The sequence below is a fragment of the Gallinula chloropus genome (genome assembly GCF_964237585.1).
Source record: "Gallinula chloropus genome assembly, chromosome: 4".
NCBI lineage: Eukaryota > Metazoa > Chordata > Aves > Gruiformes > Rallidae > Gallinula > Gallinula chloropus.
Window position 1 is genome coordinate 82472582 of NC_140088.1, and position 19216 is coordinate 82491797.

The window sequence follows — 19216 nt, forward strand, 5'->3', positions numbered from 1 at the left end:
ACAGCTGATGGGATTCCTGCCGTTGTGGGAAGCACTTCCTTCTGGGGACCCCTCTCCTCTTAATCCCAAGTTCCCACCTGATTCCCTTCGCATCCCAGAGTCCCACAGGAGGCATTTGCAGGGCCCCATCCCGCTCCGTGAGCACCTTCCCTGTATTACATCGTCCTTCATGTGCTCCCCACGTTGCACGGATGCGGAAACCTCGTCGCCCCGCTGGAAAACCCAGCCCAGCTCCTTAAACTCCAGTCAGAACTCAGCAAGGCTGGGCCTCCCCATCCCCCAGCCCGTGCCATCCGTCTCCCAACCCAGCTGGTTGGAGATGGTGCCACTGCTCCCAGCATCCCAAGCAACATGGGCATGGGTGCAAGCGGGATTCGTCCTGTGTGGGTCACTGGATGAATTTTGACATGTGGATGAGCTGGGACCCAGGTTTCCCACTGGGTGCAGAAGGAATTGCCCTCAGCTGGTACTGGGGCAGGGGGAAACGCTGGCCCACGCTGCCTTACAGTGTGCATGAAAGCCTGTGACCCCCTCTTCTTGCTGTCAGGGTCCTCTCTGCCAAAGACTGGCCACCTCCCACCCTGCCTCCACCCCCAGGGACCCCCCCGGCGCTGCCATGCCCCTGACATGGTGGGTTGTCCTCCTGGCCAGCCTCGTCCCACCAGGTACGGTGCCACTGAGAGACCTTCTCCCTCCTGCGCTGCCAGTACAGCCCAGTGCCCTGGCTCTGCACTGGGAGGGGTGGGAGCCCAAGGGACAGGTGGGATGGGTGCAGCAGATGGTCTGAGGGGGTGTGCCATCATGTACCACATTGTGCTATGCTCCCGTGGGGCAGAGCTCCCAGGGGGCACAGTGCTACGGCACTGATGGTGCTGGGCTCTGGAACGGAGTGGGCAGGGGGTGGAGGGAGCATGAAAGGACAAGGGGCCAGCAAGGGCTGAACGTAGCACCCAGAGCTGGCTCTTCCCCTCCTCCACCTGGAAAATTACTTTTTGGGAGGGGTGTTTACCCCACACCCCTCTTCTCCTTTCCCACATCCTCCCCTCTGAGCCCCTGCCAGTTCAAGCAGCTCAGGAGATGCCAGTGGGTGCCAGGAGGGGAGCAGGGGGCTGCAGACCGCAGTGGCCCCCAGCATGGCTCACCCCTGACACCCCTCTGCTGCCTCCCCTCTCCACCACAGCACTTGGCTCATGGGGGATCACCTACCCAGAGTCTCTGCAGGGTGTCAGGGAGTCCTGCGTGGTTTTCCCTTGCACCCTGAGCTACCCCGACGACGTGACGGCCAACGACGGCATCGTGGCCATCTGGTACAAGGTCTACAAGGACAGGAAGACAGTGGTGTTCCACTCGGCAGCCCAGGAGGTGGACGCCAGCTTCAGGGGCCGCGCTCAGCTCCTGGGGGACCCCGCTGCTCGTAACTGCACCCTGCTGCTGCGGGGGCTGACGCTGGAGGACAGTGGCTCGTACAGGTTCCGCTTTGAGATCATCAACGGTGACCGCTGGTCGGCGGAGCGGGATGTGATGCTGAGCGTTTTGGGTGGGTACGGCGGTGAGATACCCCCCCAACCACCACCAATGCCAGCCCTCCCTTGGCATCCCACCACCTCTGCTCTCCATCCCCAGACGACCTCGAGCACCCGAGTGTTTCCGCCAACGAGGAGGAAACCGAGGGGCAAACGTCCACGTTGGTGTGTTCCATACCCTACGTCTGCCCGCCGGGAGACGTCGCGCTGCGCTGGGAGGGCTACGACCCCCAGGTCTCAACAGTGGCCAGCCAGTTCCAGATGGACACAAAGGGGGTCAGCCACAGCTTGACCCTCACCACCTCCTTCACCTGGAAGGACCACTCCAAAAGACTGCTCTGCGAAGCCTCTTACGGCTCCAGGAGAGCGGCTGGGGAAGTGGTCCTGCGGGTGAGACGTACGTGGGGCGGCTCTGTGCAGGGAGATGGGGGCACCCCGGCTCTTTTTGCCTTCCTCCCTGTGAAAATCCAGGGCAGAGCTTCCTCCTGCTTCCCCCTCCCTGTGCCATGGGCTCTCCGTGGCTGGAGCTGGCATCGGTGCCATAACCGCTGCCCAAGTGCTGGCTCCAGCTCCATGGCACATCCTGGCACCCACAGCTGCTCCCCTTCCCCCCAGCTCCCCTTTTCCTGCGCCAGACCCTCACATCTAAACAGTGGGATGGGACTGCAGGGGTGTCCCATCCTCACCACCGCCCCTGCCGTGTCTGTCTGTGTCCCCCCACAGACGTTCCTAAGGACATCCAGGTCTCGGTCAGCTCCCCGACAGGGCAGAACATCCGCGTGGGTGACACAGTGTCCCTCAGCTGCAAGGTGGGCAGCAGCTACCCTGCCATCTCAGCATACCGCTGGTACAAGGACGGGGTGGCCGTGGGCAGCGAGCAGATCCTGACCCTCCGGGAGATTCGCCGCGAGGACTACGGGCAGTACCACTGTGAAGCCGAAAACGCCGTCGGGACCGGGGCAGCACCTGCCGTGACGCTCTACATCTTCTGTGTGTGCCTGGGGCAGAGCAGAGCGGGGTGGGCAGGGGCTGGCACCGAGGTGGCTGGGACCAGCCAGAGCTCTGGGAGCTGGGGAGGGCCGTGGGGGAGGACTGTGATGCCTCCATCGTGCCGTACTCATGTCCTTCATCCTCTGTGGCCCAGGGGTGCCCCCATAGAGGGGGTGTGGGGAGGTTCGGCCAGGCCTGGGGAGCAGAGCTGGCTGCAAGGCTGTTGTCAGAGCTCACGAGAATTTGCAGCCAGGGTGGTCTGTGGGCCCACTCTTGTCCTTGCAGACATCCCCCAGAGCATGAGGGCATGAGGATGCTGCTGCACCCACTATGCGCTTGGTCCCCAGGGCTTTTTGTTGCAGCTAGACCCTCAACCCAATCTGCCTAGTGGGGGGACACCACCCCAAACCCCTCCCATCCTTTGGGGGGGGGGGGGGGGGAAGAGGAGCTCCCACCTGTCCCTGAGACTTCAGGGGCTGGGGAGAGGGTCTGCAGCCAGGGTCCATCCTCCTGCCTCCTGTGTCATCCTGACCACGCCGCCATCTCCATCAGCTGCCAAGATCTCAGTGAGCCCTGCAGCTGAGGTGCAGGAGGGGACAGCCACCACCTTGTCCTGTGACGTCCCTGGCAGGGTGGATCAGGACCTCAGCTACACCTGGTACAAGAACGGTGCCTGGCTCCAGGACAGCACTGCCCACCACCTGCTCTTCCACCCCGCATCCGCCAGCGACGCCGGCTACTATATCTGCAAGGTGACCAATGACTGGGGCAGCGACACTTCCCAAGCCATCAGCCTGAGCGTGACGTGTGAGTGCCCATGGCTCTGCCAGGGGATGGGGGGGTGGGCTTGTCCCCTCTCAGGACAAGGGTCCCTTTGTGCCAGAGGCTGCCCAAAACCCCGCTGGGCCGGAACAAAGTGTTCGACCCAGACACCTTGGGTTCAGTTGCAAATTCAAGAGGGGTTCAGCCCTCAGCTGCAGCATCCTCTCCCCTCCCACAGACCCCCCCCGAACCCCCACCGTGACGCTCTTCCAGGAGACACAGGGGGGCAGGTTGGCCATCGTCCGCTGCGCCGTGGACAGCCACCCCCCAGCCACCGTGGCTCTCTACCGCGACGGCACCTTGCTGGCAGCCAGCGGCTTGCAGGCGGCCCCGGAGCAGCGGTTCAGCGTCACCGCGTCCCGCAACGCCCTGCGGCTGGAGATCCAGGGCACGGGGCCGCAGGACAGCGGGGAGTACCGCTGCGTCGCCACCAACGCCTACGGCAACGCCAGCGCCGACAAGCTCTTCGTTGTCCGTGGTAAGTCTGGCCCGTCCTGGCACAAAGGGGGTTGCCCAGCCTTGGGGGCTTGGGGATCGATGAACCCCCCCATGCGTTGTTTCTGGAGGGCCCCACACAGCCCCCGGAGCTGGAGGGACTGCTGGGACACTGGTGGGGGGACACGACAGTGACACATCAGTGCCTCAGGGGCCATGCAGTGATGGTGCCCCCCGCCCCCCCCTGCAATCCTTCCTCACAGTGAGGGGTCAATGCTGTTCACTGAGTCGGTGGCAGCCCTAAGTCTTGTTTTTCAGAATGCCCCAAAATCCACCAGAAGACAGACCCCCAAGAGAGGGACTTCCCTTAGGGTGTCCGGAGAAACCGAGACGGACCTCAGAGTTCAACAGACCTGAAAACAGACTTGAGTTGGGTGCCATGGCAGTTAGTGGGGGTGTCTGTCAAGATGCCTCTGGCCACTGTGGGCAGAGGGGATGGAGCTGTGCTGGGAGCAAGGCAGGGAGTGAAGGCTTGGGAAAGGTTGGAGATATGGGGACAGACATACTGGCTGATGCCCAGTGTCCCCAGGGATCATTTCCCACCCAGGATGTGGCTGCTGCCAGGACCTGCGAGGGAAGGGGAGGCTCAGGTCCTGCCATAAAGGGATGTTGAGCACAGAACTTTGGCTGGACGGAGCCAAGGAAGGGCTGAGGTCTGCAGCAGAGGTTTCCCCTCTCTCCTTGACATCCCTCTCCCCTCCCTCCTACAGCCACAGAGGTCCTGATCCACCCCTCGGCGGAGGTGCGAGAAGGGGCTGCCGTCACCCTGACCTGCCTGGGGGCTCAGGCTGCAGTGGAGGAGCCCCTCTACACCTGGTACAGGAACAGCAAGTGGCTGCAGGAAAGCTCAGAGCCCACCCTGCGCTTCCCCTCCGTCCATGGGGAGGACACGGGCGCTTTCCAGTGCAGCGTCCGCAGCAGCAACAGCAGCGACACGTCGGCAGCCGTCCTGCTCCGCGTGCTCTGTAAGTGCTGCCAGAGTATGTGTGTATGGGGTGGGGGGGGTCATCCTGCAAACCCCCAGGCCAGAGAGGGAGTCCTGGGCTCTGCGCTGGGTGGTCCCACTGGGAAGCCCCTCTGCTGCTCACACCCCAAGGCCAAGGAGCTCTTGGAATGTGGGGAGGGTGGAAACCTCCCTTAAAGCTTTGAATTCAGGGAGAAATCCAAAGAATCCCCAAATACCTAAGACCCAAAAGAGTTTTTAAAAGTCCCAACCAACTACATTCAATCCCTCAGAGCAATGAATGATCCCTGTGAAAGAAAACATATATCTTGGTTGGATTTTGCCTTCCCAATCGCTCTCCTGGCTGTAAAAATCACATCCTCCCTTGATGCCAACCCAGGAAGAGCAGAGAGAGCCACTTCCCGTCCTGCCCAAACAGGGCTCTTCCGTAGTCATGGGAGGAAACAGCACTGCCCAAACCCTTCAGCACACCCACCCTGGCGTCTGGCGTAGGGCCGGGCCCAGGCACTCTGTCCCCAAGCTCAAGCTGGGTGACAGCAGAGGTGGCATCGGAGTTGTCTGGGACAGATGTAGGACCCTGTGGGCTGGCAGCTGGAGGCAGTGCTGCCCAGGAGCTGTGCTGGAAAGCAGCAAGCCCTTGGGTTCCTGTACTTCTCCCCACCTCAGGAACCCAAAGTGTTCTCACTGGCAGTGTTTTAACCCTGCAGACCCACCGAGGCGACCGGTGATGAGCTCCTTCCTGGAGACACAGGGTGGGCGCCGGGGCATCATCCAGTGCACTGTTGAGAGCGACCCAGAGGCCAACATGACCCTATGGAGAGGAGAAGAAGTGATAGCCTGCACATGGGGCTGCCCCACAGCCCCCAGCCCCAGGCTCCACACCACCGTGTCGTACAACAGCGTGAAGGTGGAGGTGCAGGACGTGGTGCTGGAGGATGAAGGGACCTACGTGTGCTGGGCTGGGAACACGCAGGGCAATGCCAGCGCGGCCCTGGACTTCAGGGCTGAGAGTGAGAGTGGGGAAGGGGTGGTGGGGAGGATGGAGCCAGATCCCTGCGGCATCTGGGAAGATCCTGGGAGAGGGGAGGGTGGGAAGGAGACAAGTTGGGGTTCGCTTTCTCCTGCAATAGCTGCAAAGCCACACGCAAGCTGGCCAGGCTTGGGAGGAACCGCAGCCCATGCCACAGCCTGTTTTCCCTCCTGCCCCTGCCCGTAGCTGCCAGCATCACAGTGGCTCCATCCTCCCATGTGCTGGAAGGTCACACTGCCAACCTGACCTGCCAGCTGAGCAGGATGTGGTGCTGGAGGATGAGGGGACATAGGTGTGCTGGGCTGGGAACACGCAGGGCAATGCCAGCGCGGCCGTGGACTTCAGGGCTGAGACTGAGAGTGGGGAAGGGGTGGTGGGGAGGATGGAGCCAGATCCCTGCGGCATCTGGGAAGATCCTGGGAGAGGGGAGGGTGGGAAGGAACCGCAGCCCATGCCACAGCCTGTTTTCCCTCCTGCCCCTGCCCGTAGCTGCCAGCATCACCGTGGCTCCGTCCTCCCACGTGCTGGAAGGTCACGCCGCCAACCTGACCTGCCGGCTGAGCAGCGACTCCCCAGCTCTGCCCATCTTCACCTGGTACCGAAACGGGCAGCAGCTCGCTGAGGGCTCCAGCGCCTCGCTGATGTTTCAGCAAGTGGCCAGCACGGACGCCGGGCTCTACCGCTGCGAAGCCACCGCTGACGGCAGCAGCCGGAGCTCGCCCGACGTCACCCTGGATGTGATGTGTACGCAGGGGCTGCTGGGGGATGCTCAGCTTAGCTGGGGGGCCAGTGTCTCCAGGTTGCGGGGAGGTGGTGTCTGGGCAGAGGTGATGAGGGTGTATGTGTGGATCTTTGGGAACATTTAGATGTCCTGGTGCTTCTTCCATGGGCATTTGTCCTTCCAGGCCACCAACTGCAGCCTCTTTGCTTTCCTGTGGAGCAAACGCACCCTTAACTTGTGCTGGCAGGGCTCTGGCTTGCAGAGATCCCCTTCCAGTTTCCTTTCCTCTTCCCCTTCCCCTTCCCCTTCCCCTTCCCTTTCCCCTTCCCCTTCCCCTTCCCCTTCCCCTTCCCCTTCCCCTTCCCCTTCCCCTTCCCCTTCCCCTGCTCAGCCGCCCTCTCCTGCCCTGCACAGACCCACCACGGGACCCCCACCTGACAGCCTTCCTGGAGACAGAGAGCGGCCGCCTGGCCATCTTCCAGTGCTCGGTGGCCAGCAACCCCCCAGCCCGGCTGGCCCTGAGCCGGGACCACCAGCTGCTGGCTGCCAGCGATGGGTGGAGCAGCCCCAGCCCACGGGTTGGGGTCTCGGCCACCCCCAACACCCTCAGGGTGGAGATCCAGGAGGTGACGCTGGCAGACGAAGGCTCCTACAGCTGCACCGCTACCAACGCGCACGGCGCCGCGTCCCGACGCCTGTACTTCCGCGTGCAGAGTGAGTGCTGCCAGACAGCTTGAGACCCCCCAAAAGCTTCCAGGCTGTGGCAGAGGGGTGTGATCCCCAGGGGTGGGCATCAGTGCCTGGCCCTGATCAATGTCAATGCATTCCTGCGGAGGCATCCCCATGGGAGACGGTGTCAGCGCTGGATCCCACCTGGGCTCACCCTCCCTGCCCCAAGACACCCATATTCAAACCCATCAGTTCTGGGCACCACCAGTAATGGATTTGGGGGTGGGGGTGGTGCAGCTAATGGGGACAGGGAGTGACATGTTTTCCCTGGCCAGGACAAGAGCACCAGAATGCTCCATGCTATGACACACGCTATGGAAGTGGTGCCGGGGGGGGGGGGTTGTTCCCATCCTGTGCTGTCAGGGATGCTCAGCAGCCGGCAGTGCCGCACTCTGCTGCAGCACTCTGCGAGCTGGAGCCATCATCTCATCGTCTCCCTGTGCTCCAGCTGCCCGAGTCCTCGTCTCGCCGTCCGCGGAGCTGCGGGAAGGAGACGACGTGTCCCTGACGTGCCAAGTGGTGGGGGAGCCGCAGGACGACACCGTCTACTCCTGGTACAAGAACAGTGTGCGGCTCCAGGAGGGCTCTGACAAGCTCCTCGCGCTGCCCCACATCGCCAGCACCGCCGCTGGGTCCTACCACTGCCAGGCCCGCAGCCCCTCGGGGACCAGCATCTCCCCAGCCGTCGCCCTGCACGTCGCCTGTGAGTGGGTAACCCTGCTGAGGAGCCAGGCAGGGGGAGCAGGGGGCTGGGGTGGGATGATGCTGGGCCAGGATGGTCCTGGGGGTGGGACGGTGCTGGGGTGGGATGGTGCTGGTAATGAGATGGGGATGAGGATGGGGTGGTGCTGGGTCAGGATATTGCTGGGGTGGGATGTTGCTGGGATTGGGATGGTGCTGAAATTGGGATGGTGCTGGGGTGGGATGGTACTGGGGTGGGGTGGGATTGTGCTGGGCCAGGATGGTGCTGAGGTAGGATGTTGCTGGGATTGGGCTGGAGCTGGGATTGGGATGGTGCTGAGGCGTCATGGTGCCAAGGTGTGATGGTGCTGAGGCATGGTGCTGAGCATGGTTGTGGTTGGCATGCAGAGAGCACCTGGCCCATAGCTCTGCACCATTAGCAGTAGGATCTCCCCTGCCCCAGAGGTGGTTCAGGGGGTGTCTCTTCCCTACACCCCTCGTGAGTGACCCAGCCAGTGGAGCTTGTCCTCTGTTGAGTAGAGAGTCCTGGGGGGAAGCAGGGTCACCCCCCCCCCCATTAAAGGGGACTGTTAGAAGGAACAAACATCTGGGTTCTTTTGCACCGTGTTTTCACCCCCCTGGAAAGGCTGGGGGGTGCCAGGGGCTGCCACAAACACCTGGGGGGGGCGAGGAGCCTTGGGGGGGCAATGTCACCTGGCACCTGGGGGGAACAGGACCCCCCAGGACCAGGCCCAAGTGTCCCATCCCAAGGGACATTGGGGTTCTCTCACCTACCCTGTGTGTAACACCTGCCCTGGGAAGACCCTCCGCGGGCGCCAGTGCTGACCTCCTTCCTGGAGACCCCCGAGGGGCGTGGGGGGGTCCTGCAATGCATGGTGGACAGCAGCCCGGGGGCAGAGTTGTCTCTCTTCAAGGACCAGGCGCTGGTGGCCTCCACAGCGCAGCCCTGGCCCCTCATCCCACCACGGCTCAGCGTCACCTCGGCCTTCAACACGCTGCGGGTCAGCATCCGGCCCGTGCTGCTGGAGGATGAGGGCGAGTACGTCTGCTCTGCCAGCAACGCCTACGGCAACGCCAGCACCACCGCCAACTTCACCACCAGCGGTCAGTGCCGGGCTGGTGTTGCCCTGGGGAGCGCAGGCAGGGGGAGGCCATGGATGGGGGTCCACAAGCAGCGGTGGGGAGCAGTAGAGGTGGAAGGGGTGGGTTGGTGATAAGGCTGCTGGAGGATGCTGGTGGGGATGAGAGGGGAGGGAAGCTGGAAGAGGATGGGCAGCACAGAAATGGTGGGGAAGAGGAGGAAGACATGTGGTTATGGGGATGGAGGGCTAAGACGGTGTCACCCCGCGTCACCCTATGGCTGCTGTGTCTTCATTGGAGAAAGGGGAAGGAAGCTCCCAGGTGCCATGATGGCTGAGAGCAGCTCCCCCTGAGCATCACCTGCATCCCCTCCTGTCGCAGCCATCGGGGTCTGGATCTCCCCATCCCCAGACGTCCGGGAAGGTGACGCTGTCAACCTGACCTGTGCAGTCAAGACGGGAGGTGGCGAGGCGCTGGGCTACGTGTGGTACAAGAACAAGGTCTGGCTGAGCAGCGGCTCGTCCCCGTCCCTCACCTTCCCCAGTGTCGCTGTCACCGACGCCGCCTCCTACCACTGCACCGTGCGGACCCCGGCGCGGACCCGCAGCTCTGCCCCTGCCACCCTCAACGTGCTCTGTGAGTTCCTGTGGCCGGGGGGCCTTCACACCACAATTGGGGGGGGGTGGTCCTCAGCACCCACATGGGGCAAGGGTGTGTCCCTCAGGGGTTATCATCCCTGGGAACTCTCAGAACTAAGCTGAGCTTTACTCCTAGTCCTGCCCCCAGCCAAACAGCCTCCCCGGCTGCGGCAGGAGATTTGGTGATGCACCTCCAAGCACCCCAAGTTTGTCCTCCTGCTTTGCACCAAACTGAAGCAGAGAAACCTTTGGCTTTCAAGAACCGTTGCAGGATTGTTTTATATAGTAAATGCTGGCCAGGTTCCCCTCTGAGCCTCAGACCCCGGCAGCAAACCTGCAGCCCCTCTCCCTCACCTCACTTTCAGATGGGGGTGGTCCAACCCACCCCCCGTTTCCTTCCTGCAGACCCTCCCAGGAACCTGTGGATGAAGGCCTTCACGGAGAGCGGCGAGGGGACGGCAGTCATCCTTCTCTGCACGGTGGAGAGCAACCCCCCATCCCAGATCACGCTGCTCAAGGAGGGGCAGCTGGTGGCTGCCAGCCCCGCTGCAGGAGACCACCACCCCGGGCAGAGCGGGAGCATCCCCCTCACTCCCAACACGCTGCGGCTGGAGCTCCGGGATGCCTCTGAGGAAGATGAGGGGGAGTATGAGTGCCAGGCACACAGTCCCCTCGGCAGCACCCACACATCCCTGCCCCTCAGCGTGCGGGGTGAGTCCAGAGGCACCATGGCTGGGGGGCACGAGGGGCTGCTGGATGCGGTGTTGAGGGGGTCTTGTTGTGTTGGGCAGCAGAGCATCAGTGTGGGGCTGGAGGGAGGGCAGGGAGATGCTGCTGCCCGCTCGGGTGGGCGCTGGCTCCACATCGTGCCCCACGTCGCACCCTGAGGACATGTGCCAGCAGCTCTGGAGCTGGGAAAGGCTTTTCCCACCATGGCCCAGCTCCATCCCGCTCTCCACAGCTGTCAGGGTGGAGGTGCGACCCTCTGTCGAGGTGCCCGAGGGGACCGACGTGACTCTGACCTGTCGCGACACGGGCGGGCGCCCCGGCACCGGCTACACGTGGTACAAGAACGGGCGGTGGATGGCCCAGGGACCCGACTCCTCCTTCGCTCTGCCCAGCGCCCAGCGTGCGGACGCGGGGACCTACTCCTGCCAGGTGGGGAGGGGGCAGCGCGGACGCCGGGCCCCCCCCGCCGCCCTGAGGGTGCTGTGTGAGTGAGGGGCGGCGGCGGGGGCGGGGAGGGGGGGCACACACAGGGGACAGACACGGACACAGCGGGCGGAGGGCAGCCCGGGAGGGACGTCGCGGGCTCAGCGGTCGGGAGGACGGTCTATGTCGCCACCTGGTGCCATCTCGCGACATGTAGTGACATCACAGCCCCTGGCCCGGCGGGGGTGGGGGTCCCAAGTGCTCCCGGCTTTCGCACAGCTCTCCACCGCCCCCCCTGCTCGGCTCAGCCAGCCCCCTCAGCCCCGACCGTCGGTCCCCTGGCTGGAGGGGCGGTGGGGGGAACGCTGTCCCGGTCCCTGCAGACGCACCGCAGGAGCCAGCCTTCGTCGCCTTGGTGGAGCCCCGGGGAGGGCGGCAGGCCGTCCTGCTCTGCACCGTGGACAGCTACCCGCCCTCCGACATCGCCCTGCTCCGGGGGCCCGGCCGGACCCCCCTGGTCTCCACTCGCGGTCCAGCTGACCCACGCTTCGCCGTCCAGGTGGCCCCCAACTCGCTGCGGGTGGGGATGGGGGCGCTGGAGCTGCGGGACGCAGGGGTCTACATCTGCTCAGCCAACAACAGCTACGGTGCCACGTCCTCATCCCTGCACCTGGACGTGGGAGGTGAGGGGTCACGGCCACAGCGAGCCCGGTGTCGGGGCCCCATCGGAACCCAAGGCTCTTGGGAGCCTTTTGGGAGCCGTGGGGGTGGTCCTGGTGCAAACCCTGAGCACCCCCAGCCTCCCTTCTTCTCCTTCTCAGGGGTCACAGTCACGGTCAAGCCCTCACCAGAAGTCCCCGAGGGCAGCGCAGCCACCGTGACCTGCTCCGGGGTCCCTTGGGTGGGGGAAGAGGCCAACTACACCTGGTACAAGGACGGACAGTGGCTGCAGGATGGACAGGCTGCATCCCTGGTCCTTGCCCACGTCTCCAGCACTGACGCTGGCTCCTACCACTGCCAGGCGAGCGGGACACGGGGCAGTGCCACATCACCCCCACTCAGCCTCAGCGTGCTCTGTGAGTGTCCCCCCAGACCCGGGCAGGATGGGGTGTGGAACCCCTAGTATGTGGGGCACAGTCAGCCCAGCATCACCTGCATCCCATCCGTGCTGTCCTGCCATAGCAAGGGGGGGGGGGCTTTCTCCTCTTCTTCCTCTTCTCCCTGCCCTTTGGCTCAGAGGAAGAGGATGTCGGGGTGTTACCTGGCAGCAGATACCTCCCCAAAATCAGATTTAAAGCCATTGTGCTCCCAGCCGGGGGGGGGACACATCTCCAGCCAGGGGTTGGAAGCAAAAGGCTTTGTGACTGGAGCTGATCGGGCCCGGGGGAGGGATGCACTGAACAGCCCATGGAGGGGGTCCCACCATCAGCCCCATCATCTCCCCCACACAGACTCCCCCCGGGATGTATCCATCAGCACCTTCCTGGAGAACCGCAGCGGGCGGGCGGGCATCGTGATGTGCAGGGCCAGCAGCCACCCGGCCTCCACCATCACCCTCTACCACCGCGGACAGCTCCTGGCCTCCAGCCTGGCCCCTGCCACTGCAGCGGGGGTCCGCGCCTCCCCCTCCCACAACAGCCTCCGCGTGGAGCTGGGGGCTCTGGGCACGGAGCACTCGGGGGAATACACCTGCGTGGCTGCCAACCCCCTGGGCAACGCCACGGCCAGCACCTACTTCGATGTGCACAGTGAGTGGGGTTGCCCCCCCGCCTCCCCCCCACGCCATGGGGTGTCACGTGCTGGGGGGTGAGGGGGGCAGTGGGGGCTCTGCGTGGGTTAAAGGGGTAAAAGTTGAGTCAAACGCTGCAGACTGAGCAACAAGCAAAGCGATGGGAGGTGGGCTTGGGTTTGGCCCTTCGGGGTGATGGTGCTTGTGGGTGTGCTAGGTGACCCCCCCCTTGCCCGCTCCCTGCCCATCCCAGGGCAGCACACAGCACACAGCCCGGGGTGATGTGCAGGTGCAGGGAACAGCGAGGTGGGCAGGCACAGCCCACTGCATGTGTGTCCCTGTGAGGTTCCCTACGAGTCCCAGCGCAGTGCCATATCCCCCCACAGCATCCTCATCCCCAGCCCCAGGGATCTTGGTGGTCACAGTCACCTCCCCAGGGTTCCCTTCACCCCAAGTCCAGGGGGAGTCCCACGTACCTGTCCCCAGAGCTGTGCTGTGCTTGAAACCACAGGGCAAAGGGCTGGGGCAAGGGGAGCACCCCCTCGCAGGGCACAGGGTCTTGAGGAGCCGGCAGCCCCGGTGCCAGCAGGGGTCTGCCCTGGCTCCCCTCTGCCTGCAGCTCTCTCCCACCTCCTGGCCTTTACCATCCTGGGGGGGCTGCTCACCGCTGTCATCTTTGTGGCCGCCCTGGCCCTCCTGGCTCTGAAGCTGTGGCCCAGGTAAAGTCCCCGCCTAGGGTGGGCAGGGGGGGATGGGGACCCCCAGGCTGAGCTGGCCCATGGTGGGCAGTGGGGATGCCAGTTCTCTCCCCAACTCCAGGATGAGGAAGTTTTGGGGCTGGTCTGATGCTGAGGAGACCTTCGAGCTGAGGAGCGAACGGGAGCAGGAGCAGGTGGGTGCCCTCAGTTGGGGTTAGCTGTAAGGACCACCCACCCCAAGCTCCCAGAGGATCTCCGTGGGGGGTCTGCAGGGTGCATTGGGCTGGACAGCATCCCAGCACTGCTCCAGCACCTGGGTGGGGGACATGGGTCTGGCTGGAATGCTTGGCCATCGTTGCTGGAGCTGGGGATCGGGCCGGAGGAGCAGGCAGAGCCTCGTGGGGACCCTCATCCCGGAGGGGCTTCACAGTGCACATGGTGCTGGCCCCTCTGGACAATGCTCTGGGTGCTCCTTTGGCCCCACTGTGGGCAGGGCGTCCCCAACTAGTCCCCACCTTTTCCAGATGAATGCAGCTTCTTAAGCATGTGGCTCTTTAGCCCAGAGCAACTGTAGCAGCCCAGGTCTGGCTGGAGCCAGGCAGCCGGTGCCATCACTCCCATCCCATGGTCGAGATGGCAGCCACCAGCTCGGGGATAACTGTCTGGTCCCCATACCCCCTCAACCCCTCTGCCCCCCTGTTCCCTGCTGTGGATGTTGTTCTCACACTGGGCATGCTCCCTGCTTGCCAGGCACTGGCAAGCTCTCCAGCAGCAAAAGCCCAGAAAGCAAATGAAATAAACTCTCCTGGTGGCGATGTGAGCTGGGGGGCAGCATCTCCATCACCACTGTCCCACCCCCCTACCACGACCACCACCCCCTGCCTGCCGGGATCTCCCTGTGTGCTGTAAAACCAGAGCAATGTCTGTTGGGATGAGCTTTGGGAAGGGAGAGGCAGAGGGGAACTGGGTAGCCGTGGGGCTGGGCAGGGCTGGCTCACCCCGAGCACTCTGTCGTGTTGGGGGTGTGATGGTGTCCCTGTTCCCTTCATGCAATCCCTCAAAGCCTGTGGCAACCATGGAGCGATGGCTCGGACTGGCAGGGGGTGGGGGAACGTGATGCTCAGAGCCCCCCACGGTCACTGCACCCCATCTTCCCAGCGTGTGTCTCATCAGGCCGCTCGCAAGAGGGCAGAGGTGCCCCCCGGCCAAACGCCTGTCCCCTCGGCTCCTGGGCAGAGGCAGTGGGTGACAAGGAGCTGGGGCTGGGTGGGCTTCGCCTGCACAAGCTGCAGCCCCCAGACGTGTCCCCTCCCGGCCCGCTGCCGTTAGATGTCACCCTGCGGCCACCTGGCTGCCGGACACCACCGGCCAGCGCCTCGGCCGGGAGCTCAGACGGCGCTTGGGAACGGGGGGCTGCAGCTTCCAGAGCACGGCTCGGGGGCTGGGGGCTGGGGGGAGGTTAATCCCCCCCTTACCTGCCTGTTCCGCTGCTCCTCGTGATGCACCGAGGCAGCGAGCTGCTGTGCCGGGGCGTGGGAGAGGCAGCCAGCCCCTCCTCCTGTGCTCCGACCTCCCGAGCTGCCAGCCGTGTTTCCAGCTGATCTCCCTCCTGCTCAGCTCTCAGGGTGGCACAGACCCTCATCCTCCTCGGGGGAGTCCTCCTGGTCCTGCAGCTCCCAGTGCCGCATCCCACTGGTGGTGCTGCCTCCTGCCCTGCGTGAGCATCCTGCCCAGGATGGTCCTGTGGGTGCGGGCTGGTGGGACAGCTGCAGGAAAGGTTTGTCAGCAGATAGGCAATCTCCCCAGAGTGAGAACAGGGGGCGATGTCCCCAAAAGAAGAGCAGGGCCCCCTCAGCTCACAGGACTGCGTGTGGGGAGGTTGTTCCTGCCTCTGTCCCATTGCCACCCCTATCCCTGTCCCCATCCTTGTCTCTGTCCTCATCCGTGTCCCCATCCCTATTCCCATCCCCATTCCTTTCTATCCCCATCCCATCCCTGTCTCCATCCTCATCCCATCCCCACCCCATTCCCATCCCTGTCCCTGTCCCCATTCCTCCCACAGTCTCCAGGCAAGGTGGCAGCTGGACATGGCACAGTGGGAAGGGATTCAGAGACACCCCCCCACAACAGCTCACTGGTGCTCACTGGGTGCATTCAGGGAGGAGGGACAAGGCTGGTGTCCCCCATGGGAGCACCAGGCAGCGATGGTTCCCCTTGCCCAGCACTGGGACCAGCACCATGGTTCCCTGTCCTGCTGGTGCTCCGGACGCCCGAGAAATGCCCACAAAGTGCCCTGAGGTCGGTGGAGAGACTGGGCAGGGGGGTGCTGAGCCACAGTGGGGACAACTGGGGACCTTGCAGCCACCCTGCTGCATTGGAACCAAACCCTTCCCTGGGGAGCCCGGTGGCAGGGCTGGGGCAAAGGAGGCAGAAATCAAAAGGCTGCCTTGATATAAGGAAAAATAAGGCTTTGCTGTGGCATGATGGCCCAGGACCTGGGGGCCAAAGGGGTACCCACACAGGGCAGGACAGGGACCTGAACAAGCTGATCTGGGTGGTTTGTCCTTGGAGCAGAGACCTCAGGAGGTCCCCAGCCCACCCCCAGGTCTGTGGTGAGGGGCAGTGCTGACATAGGGGGAAGCAGAACTGGGGGGGCTCAGACCTGGCACCGGGCAGGAGTGACCCTGCAGAACTGCTCCCACTTGCAGCATTGGGACAGAGAGCTGAGGGACACAGTCGGGCTGGAGGGGACAACAGTGGGGAACCCCAACAGTGACCAGGTCCCCGGCTTTGGAGCAGTCACCCAGGTTTATTGCTGGAAGCACTCAGCAATTCCTGCCAGCAGGTATCAGCACCCCAGTTTACACCAGTCAGGGGCTCATGCAGCTGATTTCCTGCACTGGGAGATGGAGACACCAGTTTTGGGGGACATTGGGGTATCTGATAGGATAGGGATGGGAGCATCTCTGAACCCACAGGTGTCAGGCAGGGTGGTGGGCAGGTATCCCCCTCCTCAGCCCATAGCAGCAGCCACTGTTTCCTCGCCGAGATCCCTCGGAGCATCTGGCAGCAGCGAGGTTAAACCTCTGTCGTCTGCCAAACTACAAGCCCAGACAGATGAGCTGCGATGGAGCTGGGTGACCTGGGCAGGTCCCTCCCTCTGGCTGGAAATCACCTTTTCACGGTATCTCCATGGCTGAGCCCTCTGACCCCACCGCTGAGGAACCCTCCTCCTCCTCCACCACCTGCGCCCACGCTGCTCACGGCCTCCCAGCCGAGTCCTTGGCCTGGAGAAGGGTCCCCATGCGCATCCCTTCCCTCCCTCCCGCTTCTCCCCAGCCTGAAGTTAATTACTTCTTGCCCACCCCCCCGCCTCCCTTCTTCCCAGGGCATCCGGGCTGCTCCAGCTGGCCCCTCCTGACAGTGTCCTGCTGGGGGGGGGGGGGCTGGGGCAGATGTTGCTGGCTGACATGCACACGTCTGGCCCCGTGAGTTGCCGCCGGCCGGCCGTGCCAGATGCCGGCTCTTCCCGGCAACGCAACTGGTGCAGGCTGGTCCCGGGGGGGTTGGAGGGAAGAGGGTGAGGGGAAGGTCCCACCAGTTACAAGACATACATCCCACCGGGAAGGAGAGCAGTGCAGGGGCAGGAGGGAGCAGGCGGTGCAGAGGGAGAGGCGAAGGATTGTGGCTGTAACGCCGAACCTGAGCCTGACCCCCACGGGAGGGACTTGGGGATGTGGGGAGGGCTCTGGAGGGGACTGGGGTGCACACATGCCTTAATCCATCCCCACGGGCGCGGGAGCAGCCCCACACCGTGGGCAGGGAGCCAGCGATTACCTCCCGGCCCTCTGAGCTCCTTCTCCTCCTTCCCTTCTGCGCGGCGACACACACGTTAAGCCAAATCCCCCCGTCACATGGTGTAAAGGCAGAGCGAGGGAATAAGGGCAGGTCGGAAGGTGAACCGGGGGCCACGGATTTGCCATCGGGCAGAGGACTTTGCAGAAATGTGCCAGGCATTTCTCCTCGGATAAATTACCGCGCTGTGATTTACTGTTTGCAGTAATCCCGGGGACGGCGGAGGGGGACGTGGGGCTGGGCTCCCTGCCCTCACCCAGCGCTGGCAGAGCTGTCCCCTAGCGTGAGCCTGGCTGGACTCCATGTGGCAGTGATGCTGATGGCTCTTGTGATGGTTATTGCCAGCACGGTGGGCTGTGAGCCCACCCCGTTCCATGTGATGGCCCCGGTGCGGATGTGGCCTCATCCTGCCCCGCGTCCTGGTCCCTGCCAGCAGCATCAGCTCTCATCAGCACCAACCCAGCGGGTCGGTGCCAGTGGCGTGGGATGGGGGGTGCCACCGCTACGCCAAAACAAGAGGTGTGGGGGGTAATGCCGTGCCACCCACCTTGGGATGCCTCTGTGCTTCCCAGCATCTACCCCGGCAGCTGAGCCCCCACCCTGCTCAGAGCCCACCCTGAGGGTCCCCCCTGCCAGGGCCACCTCTCCTCCATCCCAGCGCCGGCGCTTCTCACGTCCTCCCGCGGCGAGGTTTAGCGCTCTCCACAGCATCTGCTGAGCCCATCCCGCTTCTTCCCCGCCATCCTCATCGGGAGCTGTAGGTCACCGCTAGCTGCGGGCTGGGGGGCGGCGAGGCTCGTCCTGCGGTGGGACCTGATGGGGCCCGAGTCAGTGGCAATGGGCGTGGGTGGGGAAGAACACCCCGTGTGTGCCCCCCATCCCCCACCCCCCTCCCCATCCCCGTGTCACGCACGCTGCCCGGTTCCTGGCACGTGGCTGCACCTCGTGGCTGAGGTCACGCGGGGGCTGGGCTGGGACCAGTGGGGTAGAGGGGATGGTGCTCACCACCCCCAGCCCCGATAAGCCGCATGGCCCCTCTGCGGTGCCCACACCAAACCCCCACACGCTGTGGGAGCTCCCATGAGTCCTGCCCAGCACCCCTCCTCTCCTTTCTCTGCCCGGGATTTTGTCACCCTGCAAACCCAGGGGACCCTGGCACTGTCTGTCCCACCCAGCCCCACCACTGTGGGGGGACCCCACTGCTCCCCCTGACAGCAGTGGAGATTTATGGGGGTCCCTTGGGGCCTCCCCATGACTGCTGGGATAGTTGGCACAGCCAGGGCCACTGTGGGAACCCCCAGGAGCACCCCAGGGGTCCATGGATGAGGTGCATCAAGGTCCCAAACTACATTAATGTGATGCTCATTAACCAGCATTGCCTGTGTGCAGTGGTTATGGGGGCTTGTGGGGCAGGACTGGGTCCTGGAGAGTGGGACACATGTTGGCTACTGCGGCTGAGAGCAGCTCTGTGTGCAGGCTGGGGAGGGTGGGGGGGGCGGGGGGGGTGGGCAGGCACTGGACCTACAGTGAGTGTCCTGGGGCCCCACAGTGAGCATCCTTGGGGGACCCTGGGGGTTTGGGGGAGAGGGGGGTGAGATTTCCAGCAGAGCTGGGGAAACCTGAAAGATCAAGGTTATGAAAACGGGGTGGCAGATCCCCGGGGCTGCGATCACACCCTCCTCTGTGCATCTGGTGTCACGCGGTGTGCCAGCAGCACTGACACCCTGTCACCCGTGGGTCCCTGCAGCCCCACTCCCCCTCACTGCATGTCTGCCTTGGCCAGGGTGGGGGGTAAGCCCCCCGGGCTGGGTGCAGCTGAAGGGCAGAGGGTGATGTGCAGGGCAGCAGGTGAACCAGAAACCGCGACAAAACGCTGAGCAGCATCTTCTGGTGCAAAAGAACCTGTGGCTGCCCTGGGACAAGCTGAGCCCCGAGACCTGTCTGTGCTCCTTTGCCTTGCTGCTCCCCGCTTTTGGATGCCTTCCCAGTGCCCATAGCTTGTGACTCCACATCCTGTGTTGGTCTGGGCTCTGTTGGGGATGTTTCCAGCAATGATGCTGATCTGTGGACACCATGTGCCTCCAGCCT

At 63.9% G+C, this 19216-nt stretch overlaps 1 protein-coding gene across 1 annotated transcript; it reads left to right on the forward strand.

The window, feature by feature from the left end:
- Positions 1–616: 616 nt before the first annotated feature.
- SIGLEC1 (sialic acid binding Ig like lectin 1) lies at positions 617–13999 on the forward strand (the record flags this gene model as incomplete). The annotated part of the gene is made up of 21 exons (XM_084263278.1): positions 617–665; positions 1181–1537; positions 1624–1920; positions 2247–2513; positions 3066–3320; positions 3514–3813; positions 4541–4795; positions 5502–5804; positions 6314–6568; positions 6960–7259; positions 7723–7977; positions 8772–9080; positions 9438–9692; positions 10100–10405; positions 10656–10907; positions 11230–11529; positions 11668–11922; positions 12298–12594; positions 13195–13294; positions 13395–13467; positions 13798–13999. 21 exons carry the CDS (start codon positions 617–619, stop codon positions 13813–13815), a joined length of 5058 nt encoding a protein of 1685 aa, XP_084119404.1. The 3' UTR covers positions 13816–13999.
- Between the last annotated feature and the right edge of the window lie 5217 nt (positions 14000–19216).